Raw genomic sequence first — 16,235 nt, 5'->3', positions numbered from 1 at the left:
TCTACCCCGCCCATCAGGTGAAGGCCTTGAGCGCTGCTTCTGCGGCGCTGCTCCTCCTAGGATGGCTACCCTGGTTGTAAACAAGCCTGGAGCGGGACTAGACAGTGGTCGTCAGGGCAGCCGGGGGACGGCCGTGGTGAAGGTGAGGGACCTTGCGTGCTCTGTTCTCCACCATCGGCCTCCCTTCTGTTTATCCCGGAGATCTGGCGGCAGCACCGCGGCCCTGGCATTTTTTGGGCGGGATGCGCGGCCTCTGGCCCGTCTCGGCTTTACAAGCCTATCCCTCACCTCCGGACCTTTATCCCAGCAGGCCTGAGGTTACCTGGTCTTCGGGTCACGCTAGTCCTCTGCTTGGAGTCGCCAACGGGGACCTTTGTGAAAAGGAGCTCATGGGCCTCGGAGAGTGACCTGGGCTGGTCTTCCCCCAGGCCCTCTGTTTTTAGTTAAGCCCAACAGGCATTAATTAGCTTATTTTTAGGAAATTGAGCCGTTATTATCGCCAGGTACAAAGTTAGGTATTTTAGCTCGTTAATATCTGTTGAGGAGGTAAGTGTTGATTACAGTTTTACAGGTGAGGAGACTCAGGTTTCAGTTAACACTGTGTAGCAGAACCAGAGTTGACTGGCCGTAAAGTATGCTTTTCACTATCGCACTACTTCTGTAATCAGACCTCTGTTATTGGTTGACCCGCCTCCTCTTTTGGGAGTACGGTCTGTCAACACTTTTGAGAAGTCTCCAACAGCCCCATTAACGCTGGGGGATATGAATTACCCTGTGCTTGAAATTTGAAATTCTAACATGTGTAAATGCTGTAAAGTGGGTTTACTAAAAATTCAGATGAAGTATGTAGAATTCACTTTTCCATAGGGAGATAGATCTGAAAGGGAGAACTGATCTTAAAGGTTTGTAGAATAACCTTCAGGATCATCTGTAATCTGAGATATTGGCAATTCTTATTCCTGGCTACATATTAGAATCACTGAGGACTTAAAAAAGAAAAAGAAACTACTTAATCCCACATTTCTGAGCGAGTTGACATTAGTATTTTTTTGCAGTCCCAGAGTGATTTTAATGTGCATCTAGGATTCAGAACCACTGGACCAGATATCTTAAGTTCTTTTAAGATCTTGAGTAATAGACACCTATGGTTTTTCACCTAATGTTGGTTTTATGTGACAACAGATGATACATTTCTGCTTACAAGTGTATTATCAATTAGTATTGGTGGTGGTTGATTTATCTGACCTTTATATATTAATGAAGTTATTCTGAAGGTACATAGCATATCTGAGATGCAGAGGAGCCCTCTTATTATTCAGCTTGTTGTATGGTTGAGATTTTATTTATTGAATTGTGCTTTTTCTATGTAGAGAATACCTGAAGGTTATTTTGTGAATTAACTTCAATTAAGAAGTAATTAGAATGGATATTATTGCTGTATCTACTTTTGTTACCCTGTTTGCCTTAAAATCTGAAAAATATACCAAAGCCTGATGTAACTCCAGTTTATTATAGCACAGAGTTTGATAAATTAGAGGCTTATTTTGTTAATCTTCATTTTTATGTGTAAATTGTGACTGAGCTGTGCAGTAGGATAGTCCTTTTTGGCAAGATCCTCATGCTGTCATTTGTAGGAAATACAGTGGCATAAATTTAAAAAAATCTCACAGATGAAAGCAAGACGTGTTCGTTGGAAGGTAAAAGTTGAAGTATATAATGGTTATATATATATATACATATATATATATATATGTAAAATGGCTTCTTGCTTAATGAACAAGTAGATGATGACAGGGTTTTTATCATTAGGAAAAAAAGACCAAAATTGGTCTATACATTCACAAAAGACTAGTGAGCTTTCTTAGTCCTTTGAAAATATGGCCTGGTGTATTAAAATTTGATTTACATGTAATAAGTTTGAAGCCCTCTTTGGCATATTGTGAAGTTTGTAAAATAAAGAGCTTTTTTCCTATCTAGGACTTAATTTCTTATGCTGTTAGCCACAATTCCTATTCATAAATACTGAAGAAAAATTTTCTTACTCTTATTTGCTGAGTTGATGCAAAATAGTCTAATAACTGTTTTTGGAATTATGTTTGGTTTACTAATCAGTGGGATTTTACTAGTGCTCTTTGGATAAAACCTATGGTCTCAACATGAGTAAGTTCTCTTATCTTGTGTAATGATGGGGTTAGAGATGAATGAAAAAAGTAAAATTTTAATTTGGTTCTTTGGAGTTTATTGTCATATAAGTTTAATATGTGTCACTATAGTGAGGACATTTATTTAAAATGTTGCATTTATAATATCTAATTCTGTTGTGAATATCTTTTCTGTATTTAGTTGAATTTGTTACTTAAGTGAGGATTTTTTTTCTTTTGTTCTTTTTTTTTAAAGTGAAGATATTTAAGTGAAACTTTTTTCCTGCCTTTTTAAAAAATACAGGATAATTTGAAGTGTGTGTATTGTGTGTGTGTGTATGTGTATATATATATATATATATATATATATATATGATTTATGTGTAGCTGTTCCCCAGCTGTTTCCCTTCCTCAAAGAGAACTACAATTCCAATGTAATGTTTCCTGTGTATCTTGCCAGAAAGATAGTATGCTTGTAAAACAATATATATGAAAATATATGCTCTCTTTATTTCCTCTCCTTTATGCAAAAGTTAAATATTCTATGTCATTTTTCACTTTGCTTTGCTGATATGAAATCATTCTGTGTTTGTACATGAAAAATTTCCTAACTTTTCCTCATCAGATTGCACAGTTTTGTAGTATATGAATGTGCCATAATTTATTTTCCATATATATTTACTTTGTTTCTAATCTTTTGCTAATGCAAAAGGTGCTCTAAGGAATAGCATATAGATCTTTTTACACGTGTGATATTTGTAGGATAAACTCCTGGAGGTAGAATTACTAAGCTATTCAAACTTTTGATAGGTATTGCCAAATTGCCTTCCATAGAGGCTATATCAGTCAATAAACGTTTCACAGCAACCAGCAATTTATTCTCCCACACTTCCACTAGCACAAAGTGTTATCAACTTTTAAAAATCTAATCTGAAAAAAAGTATATAGGGATAGCTTCAACTGACTTCAAAATGTTTTGGGTGAGATTGGACACCTTTTCATATAATTAACAAGCTGTTTTCTTTTCCTGTTCTGTGAACTATGTGTTACACTTCAGCTTCTTTTGAACCGTACTGAGATGTGAGCCAGTTATGAATTATCAGTTTATTTACAGTGAAAGGTGTTTACATTTCAAGCACTGACTCCAGTTTAATTGCGGAGTTAAGATTAAAATTTTAATGCATTAAGTCTGACTTCCACTCTGGGTTTTCTGTTTTTTTACCTTGTATTATGTATTTGTTGGGGGATGGTGGTTGGCTGTTTTAAAAATTTTATTTTGTTGGACTTCGTTAATGTAAGCACATAGGAGCTTGATATTTGGAATACCCTGTTCCTGAGGGCTTTTTCGTCTAACAGGGAAAGATAGGCTGGAACGCCAATAAAAGTATTAAAGTGTTTTGGGTGTTAAGATTGACACTTATCCATGGTACATGGGGGCCCAAAGGATAGTGTGTTCATTTATGAATTTGTTGGTTTATTAATGTAAAAAAAGAATCCACTAGGAAAATGTCTATTTAGCTGTTTCTTTAGCATTAGCATAAAGAAAGAGGCAAAAGCAGTTTGTTATGTGCTGTGAACTACAAATTGTTCGATATAGTTTGAGAATAGAGTTTGGAAGGGAAGAGAAGCAATAGGACAGGGGCCAGATTGTAGTAGGTCGTGGATGGTGGGCACCGAGTTTGGGGTACAATCAAACAGTTCAGTGTGGGTATTTTTATTTTTAATTAATTAATTATTTATTTATTTTTTTGCGGTACGTGGGCCTCTCACTGCTGTGGCCTCTCCCGTTGCGGAGCACAGGCTCCGGACGCGCAGGCTCAGCGGCCATGGCTCACGGGCCCAGCCGGTCCGCGGCATGTGGGATCTTCCCGGACCGGGGCACGAACCGTGTCCCCTGCATTGGCAGGCGGACTCTCAACCACTGTGCCACCAGGGAAGCCCCAGTTTGGGTATTTTTAAAAAATTAATTAAATTGTGAAACACTTCAGGTATATTAAGAAATAAAAGTACCTTCATTGATATAAATATAGTTTGTTGACTAATTATAAAACAAACTGATGGGCCGGGGAATCAGAATATGCCGATTCTTGTCACCTTTCTTTTTTTTTAGTTGAAGTATAGTTGATTTTTTTTTTAATTGAAGTATAGTTGATTTGTCACCTTTCTTTTGACTGACTACGTGGCCTTGAGCAAGTCATGTACTTGTAATTGGAACTAGATAAACAAAATATTTTCTATTTTCTAACCCAGGGGCATATTTATTAATCGAGAACAAGGAATTGAAATTTAAGTCTAATTGCATTCTTTACATTGTATGATGTAAATGAATAGTATAAGACACTTGAAAATTACTTATAGTCTTTTCTTAACAAGTTCTTTATCATTTACAAGGTAAGTTGTCATCCTAGCACATATTTCAGATTATTTTTGTCCAAATTAATGATGGTTTTTTGAGGGTTAGGTAATTGCAGAGAAATTGTTTAAGAACCCAACTTTGGTAGAGTTATATATGGTTACGGATTCTGATGTAATAAATCATGTCATAATTTTCAAAAGCTAAAGATGTTAGTTTACAACGTTATCTTGATCCCTAACACTTACCCTTTCAAGGAGATTTCACTATGATATAATTGTGGTAAGATCTGTCAGATGAAAGAATAAAAGGTGATTTAAGATTTTATACCTAGACAGTTTTTTTCATGGAGGAATAAAGTAATTTAACAAGATTGATTCATTAAATTCGATCAGGTTTTTCTTTTTAACCTAAAATATTTATGCTTTTAAAGTCATTTAAAGAGCACATGTGTCCTTTCCAAATATTAGGTGCTGGAGTGTGGAGTTTGTGAAGATGTCTTTTCTTTGCAAGGAGACAAAGTTCCTCGCCTTCTGCTTTGTGGCCACACAGTCTGTCATGACTGTCTCACTCGGCTGCCTCTTCACGGAAGAGCAATCCGTTGCCCTTTTGATCGACAAGTAACAGACCTAGGTAGGAAAAAAAAAATATAAAATTGTTTACATAATACAAATATCATAAAAAACAATTTTTTTCTCCTTGGTTTTAAAAATCATAAAATTCTGGGAATTCCCTGGCGGTCCAGTGGTTAGGACTCCGGGCTTCTACTGCAGGGGCCACGGGTTTGATCCCTAGTTGGGGAGCATGCTGTGGTGCAGCCAAAAAAAAAGAAAAATTATAAAATTCCAAGGAGGTTTCAGTTTCTATTAAAGCCAGTAGTCTTGAAGCTATAAACTAGCCCACTCTTAGGTACTAATTTGATTTCATCTTCTGAAATTTTTATATTCAGTACTTATAGATCAGTAGTTTTAAGACACCTGAGAAAAACATACTAACCTTTTTCATTTGCCTGCAAAACAGCGTTTATCTTAGACATGAATAGGCCAATAATGAAAATACAGGTAAGTAATTTGAGTTTCAGCATGTTGTTATTTATTGATATCTGAGGCAGAAGTGTTTGCAGCTAGTGATAACTACTAACTACTCCTTGTTTTCTGTTAAAATGAATTTAAAGGTCTGGTGGATTTTTTTCAGTTTCCTGCGTACTTTTATTTACTTTATTTATTTCTTTAGTAAATTTATTTATTTATTTTTGGCTACGTTGGGTCTTCGTTGCTGTGTGTGGACTTTCTCTAGTTGAGGTGAGCAGGGGGCTACTCTTCCTTGTGCATGGGCTTCTCGTTGTGGAGCACAGGCTCTAAGCGCGTGGGCTTCAGCAGTTGGGGCGCGCGGGCTCGGTAGTTCTGTCTCGTGGGCTGTGAAGCACAGGCTCAGTGTTTGTAGCGCATGGGCTTAGTTGCTCCATGGCATGTGGGATCTTCCTGGACCAGGGAACAAACCCATGTTCCCTGCATTGGCGGGTGGATTCTTAACCACTGCACCACCAGGGAAGTCCCCCTACATACTTTTAAAACTTCACTTTATATTTTTCAAAATGAATTAATTATTGTGGGATACCAGATTTGGAAATAACATTTATTAACATTTGAACAGTTATTTTACAACCATGAATTCTATGTTTATTCTTTTTAATGATCGAATTTCTCCAAAAGTAATAGTTTAAGGTTGTCCATTTTTTTCAGGTCAGTAGCACTAATTGTTTTAAGACTGTTTTAATGTATTCATACTATATGTCAAGTGGAACACATTTAAAATAATGTAACCACCAAAAAAAGGAAGCAAGAGTACCCAGATTTTTAGACTGAAAAGCTTTAAAATGCTAAGAAGCAGGGTTGTAAAATATTTTCTTGTAAGGAAAGAATAGGTTTCTTAAGGTTTTGGTAGTCCTTGATTTAAGTAATTAGTATGCCCATTTGCCAGAAAACTAATATAGGAAAGTGTTAGCATTAACTTACTGTTAGCCAAGAAATAATAAAGTGGAGGGGAGAGATGTCTATTTTGACATTCTTTTATTTGGCCTTTTATTCTGTAATTTATATATATCATACCATCTTCTTTATATAAAACTATATAGAAGTAGTAATATTTTGCAAACAGAGGACGGACCCTTCCACCATTTTGAAGAGTACTATCTTCTCTACATAAGTACCACAACATCCTCACTGTGTTATCATCCTCACTGTGATAAACTAGGAATTTATGACAGGTAATGGTTAGTCGTATCCTAGGTTGAAATCAAACATGATTGCTATCATATCAACATTAGAAAAAACAAGCAAACCAACAACTCTGCCTCGGATATAGGTTGTAATTATTATAGGTAATTACTATAGCTTGTAGGTTAGATTTTTGCCGTGATTCCAGCCTATGGAATGTGTGTTAATGACCCTTGATATAGTTTGCTGTCATTGTTTTTTAATCTCTTTTTAAATGTATTATAGAAATAATATTTATATACATTGCAGAAAATTTGACAAATCTATTAAAAAGTATAAAGAAGAAAAAAAATCATATTTTGCTTCTAAAGAAGCAAATTACTGGGTTTTTTTTCCATTATGGTTTATTACAGGATATTGAATATAGTTCCCTGTGCTGTATAGTAGCACCTTGTTTATCCATTCTATATATAATAGTTTGCATCTGCTAATGCCAAACTCCCAGTCTCCCGCCCCCCACACCCTAATCCCCCAAACTATTGTTAATATGAGAGAATCAGAATTAGAATTCTTCTCTAGTTCAAGAATAGTATCAGAGTCAGAGAGAGGATGGGGCTGGGGCGGGGGTGGGTGCAGGCAGGGGTCTGGGGCTGGGTATTAGGAAGGGAGGGGCGGGGGAATAAAAAGGGCAGAGGTGGAGAAGGGAGCACGTGAGGCAAGGTGATGGCCCACCAGGGAGGAGCAATGGCTGAGGTGCCCACAGTGGCAGCCGGGCCTGGCGAGGAGACCACGCACGTGCACCTCAGCCTCCAGGGGCCTGCCCGCCAGGGTCCCCGCTCCAGACCCCGAACCCGAGGAGGGTTGCCCATGGAGCTGCTCGAGATGGTGCTGAGCCACGTGCCCCCACACGTGCTGCTCGGGCACTGCCGCCGGGTGTGCCAGCGCTGGTGTGACCTGGTGGACTGCCAGGACCTGAGGCTGAGCATCCTGGCCCAAGACCGTGCCGCCCTGTCACCTGTCCTCCACACCTACCTGCCCTCCGCCGACGACCTCAGGCCCTGCATCCTGGGCTGCTTCTGCGAGTGAAGACCGATAGGACGCAACCTCCTCCAGAACCCCAAGGGCCTAGAAGGCTTCCGGGACTGGATGATGCAGAGCAGTGGAGACGGCTGGGGAGAGGAGGAAAACTTGTAGGTCAGGCCTGGGGCCACTTCCCAGGACTCCTTCCTGTCTGCCTACAAGGTGGTGTCACAAGAAGGAAATGTTGGACCTGGAGGAGGAGGGTCTGTGGCCAGAGCTCCTGTATAGTGGAAAGATTGAGATTTGTGTCTCTGCCGGGTGGACAGACCAACAAGGCACGGCCTGTGTATATGAGCTAACTGTCCAACTTCTAGATGCCAACCAGACCATGCTGCATAATTTCTCTCCTATGCCTGTTTCCATCCGGCAGGGTAGAAACAGCGTCCGCTTTGAGGTCAACCATGTGTTCTTCAGCTTCAAGATTGGTGTCTGCTTTGTGTCTGTTGAACACTGGGTTTGGGACTTGGGGTTCTGGCCTGAACAAAACGGAATCTATCTGCCCAATGCCAGTGTGATTCCACGGGTACATCTGTTCAAGTGAAGGACTGTCCTTGTAAAACAACCTGACCGTACTTTCCAGGAGCTGGGACCATTAGCTGGGCCATCTCATTAATCAGGTGCTTATAGCTCCTGGCATCCTCGGATCTGCTGGGGCCCATCGAAGGTCCTACTGGGCCCTGTCTTTAGAATCTGGAAGCTACTAGAAGAATGTTCTTCTGTCAAATTTACAGCTGCCGCTGCTGTAAGGCAGCCCCTGGTCTATTGAGTGGAAACCCACAGTGAGCACAGGGAAATGCTGGATTGGGAGAGGCCCTCACCCTCCCCTCACACCAGGCTCTTGAAACCACCTTTTTGGTTTCAAGACTGGGACCAGGACTCAGAGCTCATTGCTCACCCTGTGAAGAATGAAGTAGTCCCCTGAGCCCAACCCTACCCTGAATTGTATGGTGTATAAAATCATTTTGTTGTTTTGAAATTCTTTTCAAACATGGAGAGAATAAATATATTTTATTTATAAAATACCTGCCAATCATAGGTAATAAAGGTTATTATTTTGCCAAAAAAAAGGAATAGTATCAGTAGTTGTTTGTCATGGTTATTAATACTGGTCAGCATTATTTATGGTTCTTCTCTTCTGTTCTCATGGTGAAATTACACTTCCCTGCCCTCTTATGATTAGGTAGGAAGAGCTGTGTGATTTCCCTTTAAGCAGTGAAATTATGAGTAGAAGTGAAGTGTTAACTTCCAGGTAGAAGCTGTTAAGAATGGATTTATGATGGTTTGCAGTAAATCCCTCTCCCTGCTGTAGTGAGGTGGTCCAGGGGGTTGGAACCTCAGTGGCCTGTGCCCCCTGATCGTGGACAGTAGGGAACAGAGCCTCTCTTGTCTTCACCAACCCTTGAGATGCTGCGTGAGCAAAAAGCAAATCTTTGTTGCTTTAAGCCATTGAGATTTTAGAGTTATTTTGACAGTTACAGGAGTATTTAGTGATATACTAGGCAGTAGATAGATACTGCCTAGATACTGCTAGGAGTTTACGTGTATGTGTTTACTATATAATGACAGTATTTGGATATCGTCAAGGTAATACTTTTAAATAAAGGACTCAGTATACTTCTTAATCTTTTATAAATAAAGTGGATAGAACTCAGCTTGAGGTAGAATATGTGTGAAAAATTAAAACAGTTGAGGAAGCCCTGTGGGGTGGCAAGGCTGAGGCCCTTCCCTTCTCTTCCCTTCCCTTCATCTTCCTTTTTTTCTTCCCTCCCTTCCTCCCTTAGAAAAGAGGGGCCAAGAGGAAGGGGAGCCGTGTAGCCAATGACCCCATCATCCTTTTATTTATTTGCTTTTTCAGTGAATATGTATTAGGTGGCAGCTTTGTGTCAGATGGTATTTGTTGTATAGAAGCTCATCATAACAGACAGATATTCCTTCTAATTGCTGAAGGATCTGGCTCTTATTTATAGGCTTAGGAAGAGTTTGTGTGTGTGTTTGCGCATGTGCATGTGTGTATGCACATGCCCATATTGTGTAGGCACACATGCGTGCACATATGAATGCTCACCTGGCCTTCTATGGTCAGTTCTGGGGAAAAGAAGCATTGGTCCTTATTCAAATGTGCCTAGATTCGTATCTACCTAAAAGGGACTATTGTCATGCCTTAGTGTGAAGCTCTGTGTATTTGTGTGAGAAAGAGTTTATATGTTCACTGACTGTTATTAGGTTCTAGGTTAGATGAGGGGTGGGGAAAATATTATCTTTAGCTGTTCTAGTTTCAGTTTACTTAGAGACGGACTTATTTTTGATTAAGTGTATCTTTCATACAGTGGTTTTCAAACATGAGTCATAGCTTATTTGTGGTCATAAAATCAATTTAATTGGTTGTGAATAGGATTTTTAAAAAAGAAATAGAACAAAAACCATCAGAGTGTGTCGCAAACCGTGAGGGTGAATATTGGTGTGTTAATCTTTTGTTTCAGGTGTGTGTGTGTGTGTGTGTGTGTGTGTGTGTGTGTGTGTGTGTGTGTTATCCTGGGTTGCAATGTGAAATATATTTCTTACTGTAGGTTGCTGTTAAAAATATTTAAAGCACTTGTTTTAGTATATGTAGTCAAAGTCGGTGACAAAATAGGATTTATAAAGTTAAATTATAGAAAAATAATAGAACTTTAAAATATGTTTCTACTTAGAATGCTAAGGAGTTCTGTATTTTAAAGAGAATATTAAGACAACTGTTATAGCATTAACAGAAAATGGAGAAATTTTGAATTTTTAAAATTTAGACATTATTAATGATTGAACTATGAGACATAGAAATTACTATTGAGATTTGAGGTAAAATAATATTCTATTTTGTTAGATTTAGTTTTTATTTTTATATTCTAGGAGATTCAGGTGTCTGGGGATTGAAAAAAAATTTTGCTTTATTGGAGCTTTTGGAACGACTACAGAATGGACATATTGGTCAGTATGGAGCTGCAGAAGAAGCCATTGGGATATCTGGAGAGGTACTGATTGAACTTGTTGAAATTTTTGTTATGAGCATGAAATTTTTCTTTTAGTTTAAAATATTTGCTATTAGATGCACAATATTACCTTACTTACCCCAGCAGGTAGGATTCCAGAAACACAACTTTTCATTACATTATAGTTCTGAAGGCAACAAAATCCCCAACCAACCAAAAGTAAAACTGGAATTTGAATTCTCTGAAAATGCTGTACCCAAAGTATGTTTAGTGTATAAACTTGTTTCCTTATCATCATTAATTCTATCTAAGGGTAAAGTGAAAAAGTAAGAAGATTATGGATGAATAAGAAGGATGTGTAAGCTACATTAAAGCAGAGGATGCAAAAGTGAATCATTCAACAGTAAAGCACAGAGAGAGAAAGAGGAACTCCATGAAAGGCGCCTTTTAGTGTAGAGGCAGAATGCCTTAAAGATAGCAGTAGCTCCTGAGGGAATTACTATTAAATATCTTCATGAAAAGTTAAATTGTGCATAGATGTACTCTCTTTATCCAGACAGGTAAGTATCCAGTAAATATTAGAAGACCATTAACACAAATTAAAGTACTTTTTTTTTTTTTTTTTTTTTTGCGGTACGTGGGCCTCTCACTGTTGTGGCCTCTCCTGCTGCGGAGCACAGGCTCAGGATGCGCAGGCTCAGTGGCCATGGCTCACGGGCCCAGCCGCTCCGCGGCATGTGGGATCTTCCCAGACCGGGGCACGAACCCGCGTCCCCTGCATTGGCAGGCGGACTCTCAACCACTGCGCCACCAGGGAAAGCCCCTAAAATACATTTTTAACACATAAAATTGTCTGCATAGCTCATAGACTGTTCTGATTATAGGAATAGTTGTAGTAAATAAGCAGTTAATAGTTTTGATGATCAACTTTAAAAGCACATGTTTAGTATGAAGGAAGACATGTCAGATTGCTTTTTACTTCTCTTTTATTAGATTATTATTTCCTTATATAAAGCGAATTAGTGAAATGGATTTCAAACTGAAGCACTGTTTTCTAAAATTTGCAGTTTTTTTCCCATGATTTATCTTTATTTTGAAAGCCATTGAGTATTATCTGATGTTGGTCCTGTAAATTATTTATCAGGTCTGGAAAACAGAAGACACGACTTTTAATTTTACATGTATATATTTCTCATAATTGCAAACAAAACTGTTTAACTTTGGGTTCACTTTTTTATTTACTGTGATATTGAATGACATCATTGATATATTTTCTAATTTTTATTTCTGCAAAAATTTATACTAAATCTTTCCCTTTCTAATTATGGCCTTTTATATGCAGAAAAGTTTTCAAAGATTCTTGAATATCTGACATGTAAAATTTACAACTCATAATGCTTTTTACTAATTCATAAAAGTTATAAATATTTAAAAGGTTACATATAACATAGGGTTTTTGTTGTTGTTGTTTCTTAAATCAGTGATTTTCAACCAGGATAGTGCAGTGGACTCACCTGTGGAGTTTTAGAAAAAATACACAGCTTCCACTTCATCTCTACCTATTGAGAAATAAGTGTTTCTCAGGTTGGGGTCTAGGCATCTGTGTTTTTAAAAGCTTCACTTGGTTATCTAAATAACATTTGTGCTTCTCTTCTTCTATACATCATGCTGACAAGTAATATTTAAAGCAGTGAGGATGTATTTACTATCAGGTTTTTCAGTCTTAAAAAAAAAAGACTTCTATCGTCTATTGTCAGTTTCTTGCGTGTAAAGTGAGGGGATTTTGCAGAAGATATCTTTGCACTGACTGTGAATCTATAACAATGGTTTTATTTTTGACCTCAAATTCATAGCATATATTGATAATCAATTTTGGAAATACCTTCTCACTTACCTATAGAAATGAGTAGCAAATGACCTTTGTACTTAATTACCAGTATATTTTTATGTATAAAGTCTGGTCAGTTAAAAAAAAGATTATGGGCTTTTATATTTCAAAATTCGGCATGTTATTTATTTATTTTTTTTGGTTGAACAACAGAAATTTATTTATCTTGTCACAGTTCTGGAGGCTGGTAAGTCCAAGATCAAGGTGTTGGCATTCTGAGACCTCTTCTTTTGGCTTGTAGGCCACGGCTACCTCACTGTGTGCTCACCTGGCCTTTCCTTAGGACATGTGCACAGGGAGAGAGGGAGGGAGATCTGTCTCTTCCTCTTCTTATGATGCCACCTACTAGATTAAGACCACATCCTTATGACCTTATTTAACCCTAATTACCTCCTAAAGACCATACCTCCAAATGCAGTAACACTGGGGGCTGGGGCTTCAATATATGAATTTTGGAAGAACACAGTTCAGTCCATAGACCTGGGAAAGTCTATTCTAGGAAGGAAATAAAGATGAATGGGAAGGAGGTAAAGGAGACAGTAGAAGAAGAGAGACATCCTGTGATGCTTACTCAGATGTTTTAGAAGTCTGATACTGAGGTGAGGGTAAAGGATTGAAATAGGATCCTAAAAGTACACAAGGAGCTACTTTTATTAATACTAAAATTACCTATTGGGAGGCAGGTCCTGTGCTCAGTGCTGTAAATGCAGAAAACAGTAAGACAATGTTCTTGCCTTCTTGCAGCTTATACCTAGTTGATGACACAAACAAGTAGATGATTTCATTATCGTGAAAAGTTCCAAGAGACTATCTCAGTAATGGTAGGCTTGGTTATAAACACTATCTCGTCTGCTGAAAATAAATAAAGTGGAATGAATTCACTAAAAATTATTTTAAAAGCATTAAAGACCTGATAAGTTAGGAACAAAAAATCAGGCCAAATCTGAAGGGAAAATGGAAATTCACTGAGATACAGGAGCAAAGAATGTGCTTTTGCCCTGAGGGAATTAGCCTTTTCAGGAAAATGTCTGGGTTTTTTAATGGCCTTCAGTGGTGAGGAGGCATAAGTCAAATACCAAACCCACACCTAGATGAGACATCCAGCAGAAGACATTCACAATAAGCCAGGACACTAGTTGAAACAGACATGCTATTGCATAGAATTAGATTCAGAGTTTGAATCTTTGGATTGTCCAAGTAATACCCATTTTTGCACTCATATTAAGGTGGTCCACTATTGATAATACCATAAAATCATGAAAAAATAAATATGAATCCCTTTCTAGAGTAAACTACCTTCATCCTAGGTCTCAGTTACCTCTCTAAATAATTTTTTTTGTCTTTCCTTGTATTTTCTTTTAATTGGGGTATAATTGTTTTACAATGTTGTGTTTCTACTGTACAGCGAAGTGGAGTTCCTTGTGCTATACAGCAGGTTCTTATTAGTTAACTACTTTATACATATTAGTGTATATATGTCAATCCCAATCTCCCAGTTCATCACACCCCCCACCCCCTGCTTTCCCCCCTTGGTGTCCGTACGTTTGTTCTCTACATCTTTATCTCAAGTTCTGCCCTGCGAACCCGTTCATCTGTACCATTTTTCTAGATTCCACATATATGCGTTAGTATACAATATTTGTTTCTCTCCTTCTGACTTATTTCACTCTGTATGACAGTCTCTAGGTCCATCCACGTCTCTACAAATGACCCAATTTCATTCCTTTTTATGGCTGAATAATCTTGCATTGTATATATGTACCACGTCTTCTTTAACCATTCTTCTGTCAATGGGCATTTAGGTTGCTTCCATGACCTGGCTATTGTAAATAGTGTTGCAATGAACATTGGGGTGCATGTGTGTTTTTAAAATTATTATTAAATAGGAATTGCTATTTTAAAAAATTTTATTTATTTATTTATTTATTTGGCTGTGTTGGGTCTTCGCTGCTGAGAGCGGGCCTTCTCTAGTTGCAGCGAGTGGGCTTCTCATCGCGGTGGCCTCTCGTTGTGGAGCATGGGCTCCAGGCGCATGGGCTTCAGTACTTGTGGTTCGCAGGCTTTAGAGCACAGGCTCAGCAGCTATAGCGCATGGGCTTAGTTGTTACACGGCATGTGGGATCCTCCCATACCAGGGCTTGAACCTGTGTCCGCTGCTCTGGCAGGCAGATTGTCAACCACCATGCCACCAGGGAAGCCCGCGTGTGTGTTTTTGAATTATGGTTTTCTCTGGGTATATGCCCAGGCTTGGGATTGCTGGGTCATATGGTAATTCTATTTTTAGTGTTTTTAAGGAAACTCCATAGTGGCTGTATCGATTTACATTCCCACCAGCAGTGCAAGAGGGTTCCCTTTTCTCCACACCCTCTGCAGCATTTGTTGTTTCTAGATTTTCTGATGATGCCCATTCTAACCAGTGTGAGGTGATACCTCATTGTAGTTTTGATTTGCATTTCTCTAATGATTAGTGATGTTGAGCAGCTTTTCATGTGCCTCTTGGCCATCTGTATGTCTTCTTTGGAGAAATGACTGTTTAGGCCTTCTGCTCATTTTTTGATTGGGTTGTTTGTTTTTTTCATATTGAGCTGTGTGAGCTGTTTATATATTTTGGAAATTGATCCTTTGTCCATTGATTTGTTTGCAAATATTTCCTCCCATTCTGAGGGTTGTCTTTTTGTCTTGTTTATAGTTTCTTTTGCTGTGCAAAAGCTTTTAAGTTTAAGTCTGCTGATCTTTTTTGACCCACCTCCTAGAGTAATGGAAATAAAACCAAAAATAAGCATGGTGTATCACATGATTGCTTTGTGAATATTGAAGAATCCTTGCATCCCTGGGATAAATCTAACTTGGTCATGGTGTATGATCATTTTAATGTATTGTTGGAGTCAGTTTGCTAGTATTTTGTTGAGGATTTTTGCATCTGTATTCATCAGTGATATTGGTCTGTAATTTTCTTTTTTTATAGTATCTTTGTCTGGTTTTGGTATCTGGGTGGTGGTGGCCTCATAGAATGAGTTTGGGAGTGTTCCTTCCTCAGCAATTTTTTGGGAGAGTTTGAGAAGGATGGGTGTTAGCTCTTCTCTAAATGTTTGATAGAATTCACCTGTGAATCCATCTGGATCTGGACTTTTGTTTGTTGGAAGATTTTTAATCACAGTTTCAATTTCATTACTTGTGATGGGTCTGTTCATATTTTCTATTTCTTCCTGGTTCAGTCTTGTAAGGTTATACCTTTCTAAGAATTTGTCCATTTCTTCCAGGTTGTCCATTTTATTGGCATAGAGTTGCTTGTAGTAGTCTCTTATGATGCTTTGTGTTTCTGCGGTGTCCGTTGTAACTTCTCCTTTTTCATTTCTAATTTTATTGATTTGAGTCCTCTCCCTCTTTTTCTTGATGAGTCCAGGTAAAGGTTTATCAATTATGTTTATTTCTCAAAGAACCAGTTTTTAGTTTTATTGATCTTTGCTATTGTTTTCTTTGTTTCTATTTCATTTATTTCTGCTCAGATGTTTATGATTCTTTCCTTCTGCTGACTTTGGGTTTTTTTGTTCTTCTTTATCTAATTGCTTTAGGTGTAAGTTAAGGTTGTTT

General features: G+C 38.2%; 1 protein-coding gene and 1 pseudogene across 4 annotated transcripts in view; both read left to right on the top strand.

The window, feature by feature from the left end:
* TRIM23 (tripartite motif containing 23) overlaps positions 1–16,235 on the top strand; it is a 39,423-nt gene that overhangs the window by 330 nt on the left and 22,858 nt on the right. For 2 of the 3 annotated variants that reach the window (XM_079915982.1, XM_079915980.1), the window contains exons 1-3: positions 1–142; positions 4,965–5,127; positions 10,677–10,798. In XM_079915982.1, coding sequence (XP_079772108.1) covers positions 62–142; positions 4,965–5,127; positions 10,677–10,798 — 366 coding nt within the window. In that variant the 5' untranslated portion in view covers positions 1–61. The remainder of the gene's footprint in view (positions 143–4,964; positions 5,128–10,676; positions 10,799–16,235) is intronic. The other variant, XM_079915981.1, reaches the window with a different exon arrangement.
* On the top strand, positions 5,529–8,772 carry LOC307184055 (F-box only protein 27-like; annotated as a pseudogene). Its single transcript has 2 exons — positions 5,529–5,555; positions 7,474–8,772. The product of its transcript is annotated as an F-box only protein 27-like (transcript).

This window comes from Stenella coeruleoalba, assembly GCF_951394435.1.
Source record: "Stenella coeruleoalba genome assembly, chromosome: 3".
NCBI classification, from domain to species: domain Eukaryota; kingdom Metazoa; phylum Chordata; class Mammalia; order Artiodactyla; family Delphinidae; genus Stenella; species Stenella coeruleoalba.
The sequence above is the reverse complement of the archived record's forward strand: the minus strand, read 5'-3'. Positions and strand labels throughout refer to the sequence as shown.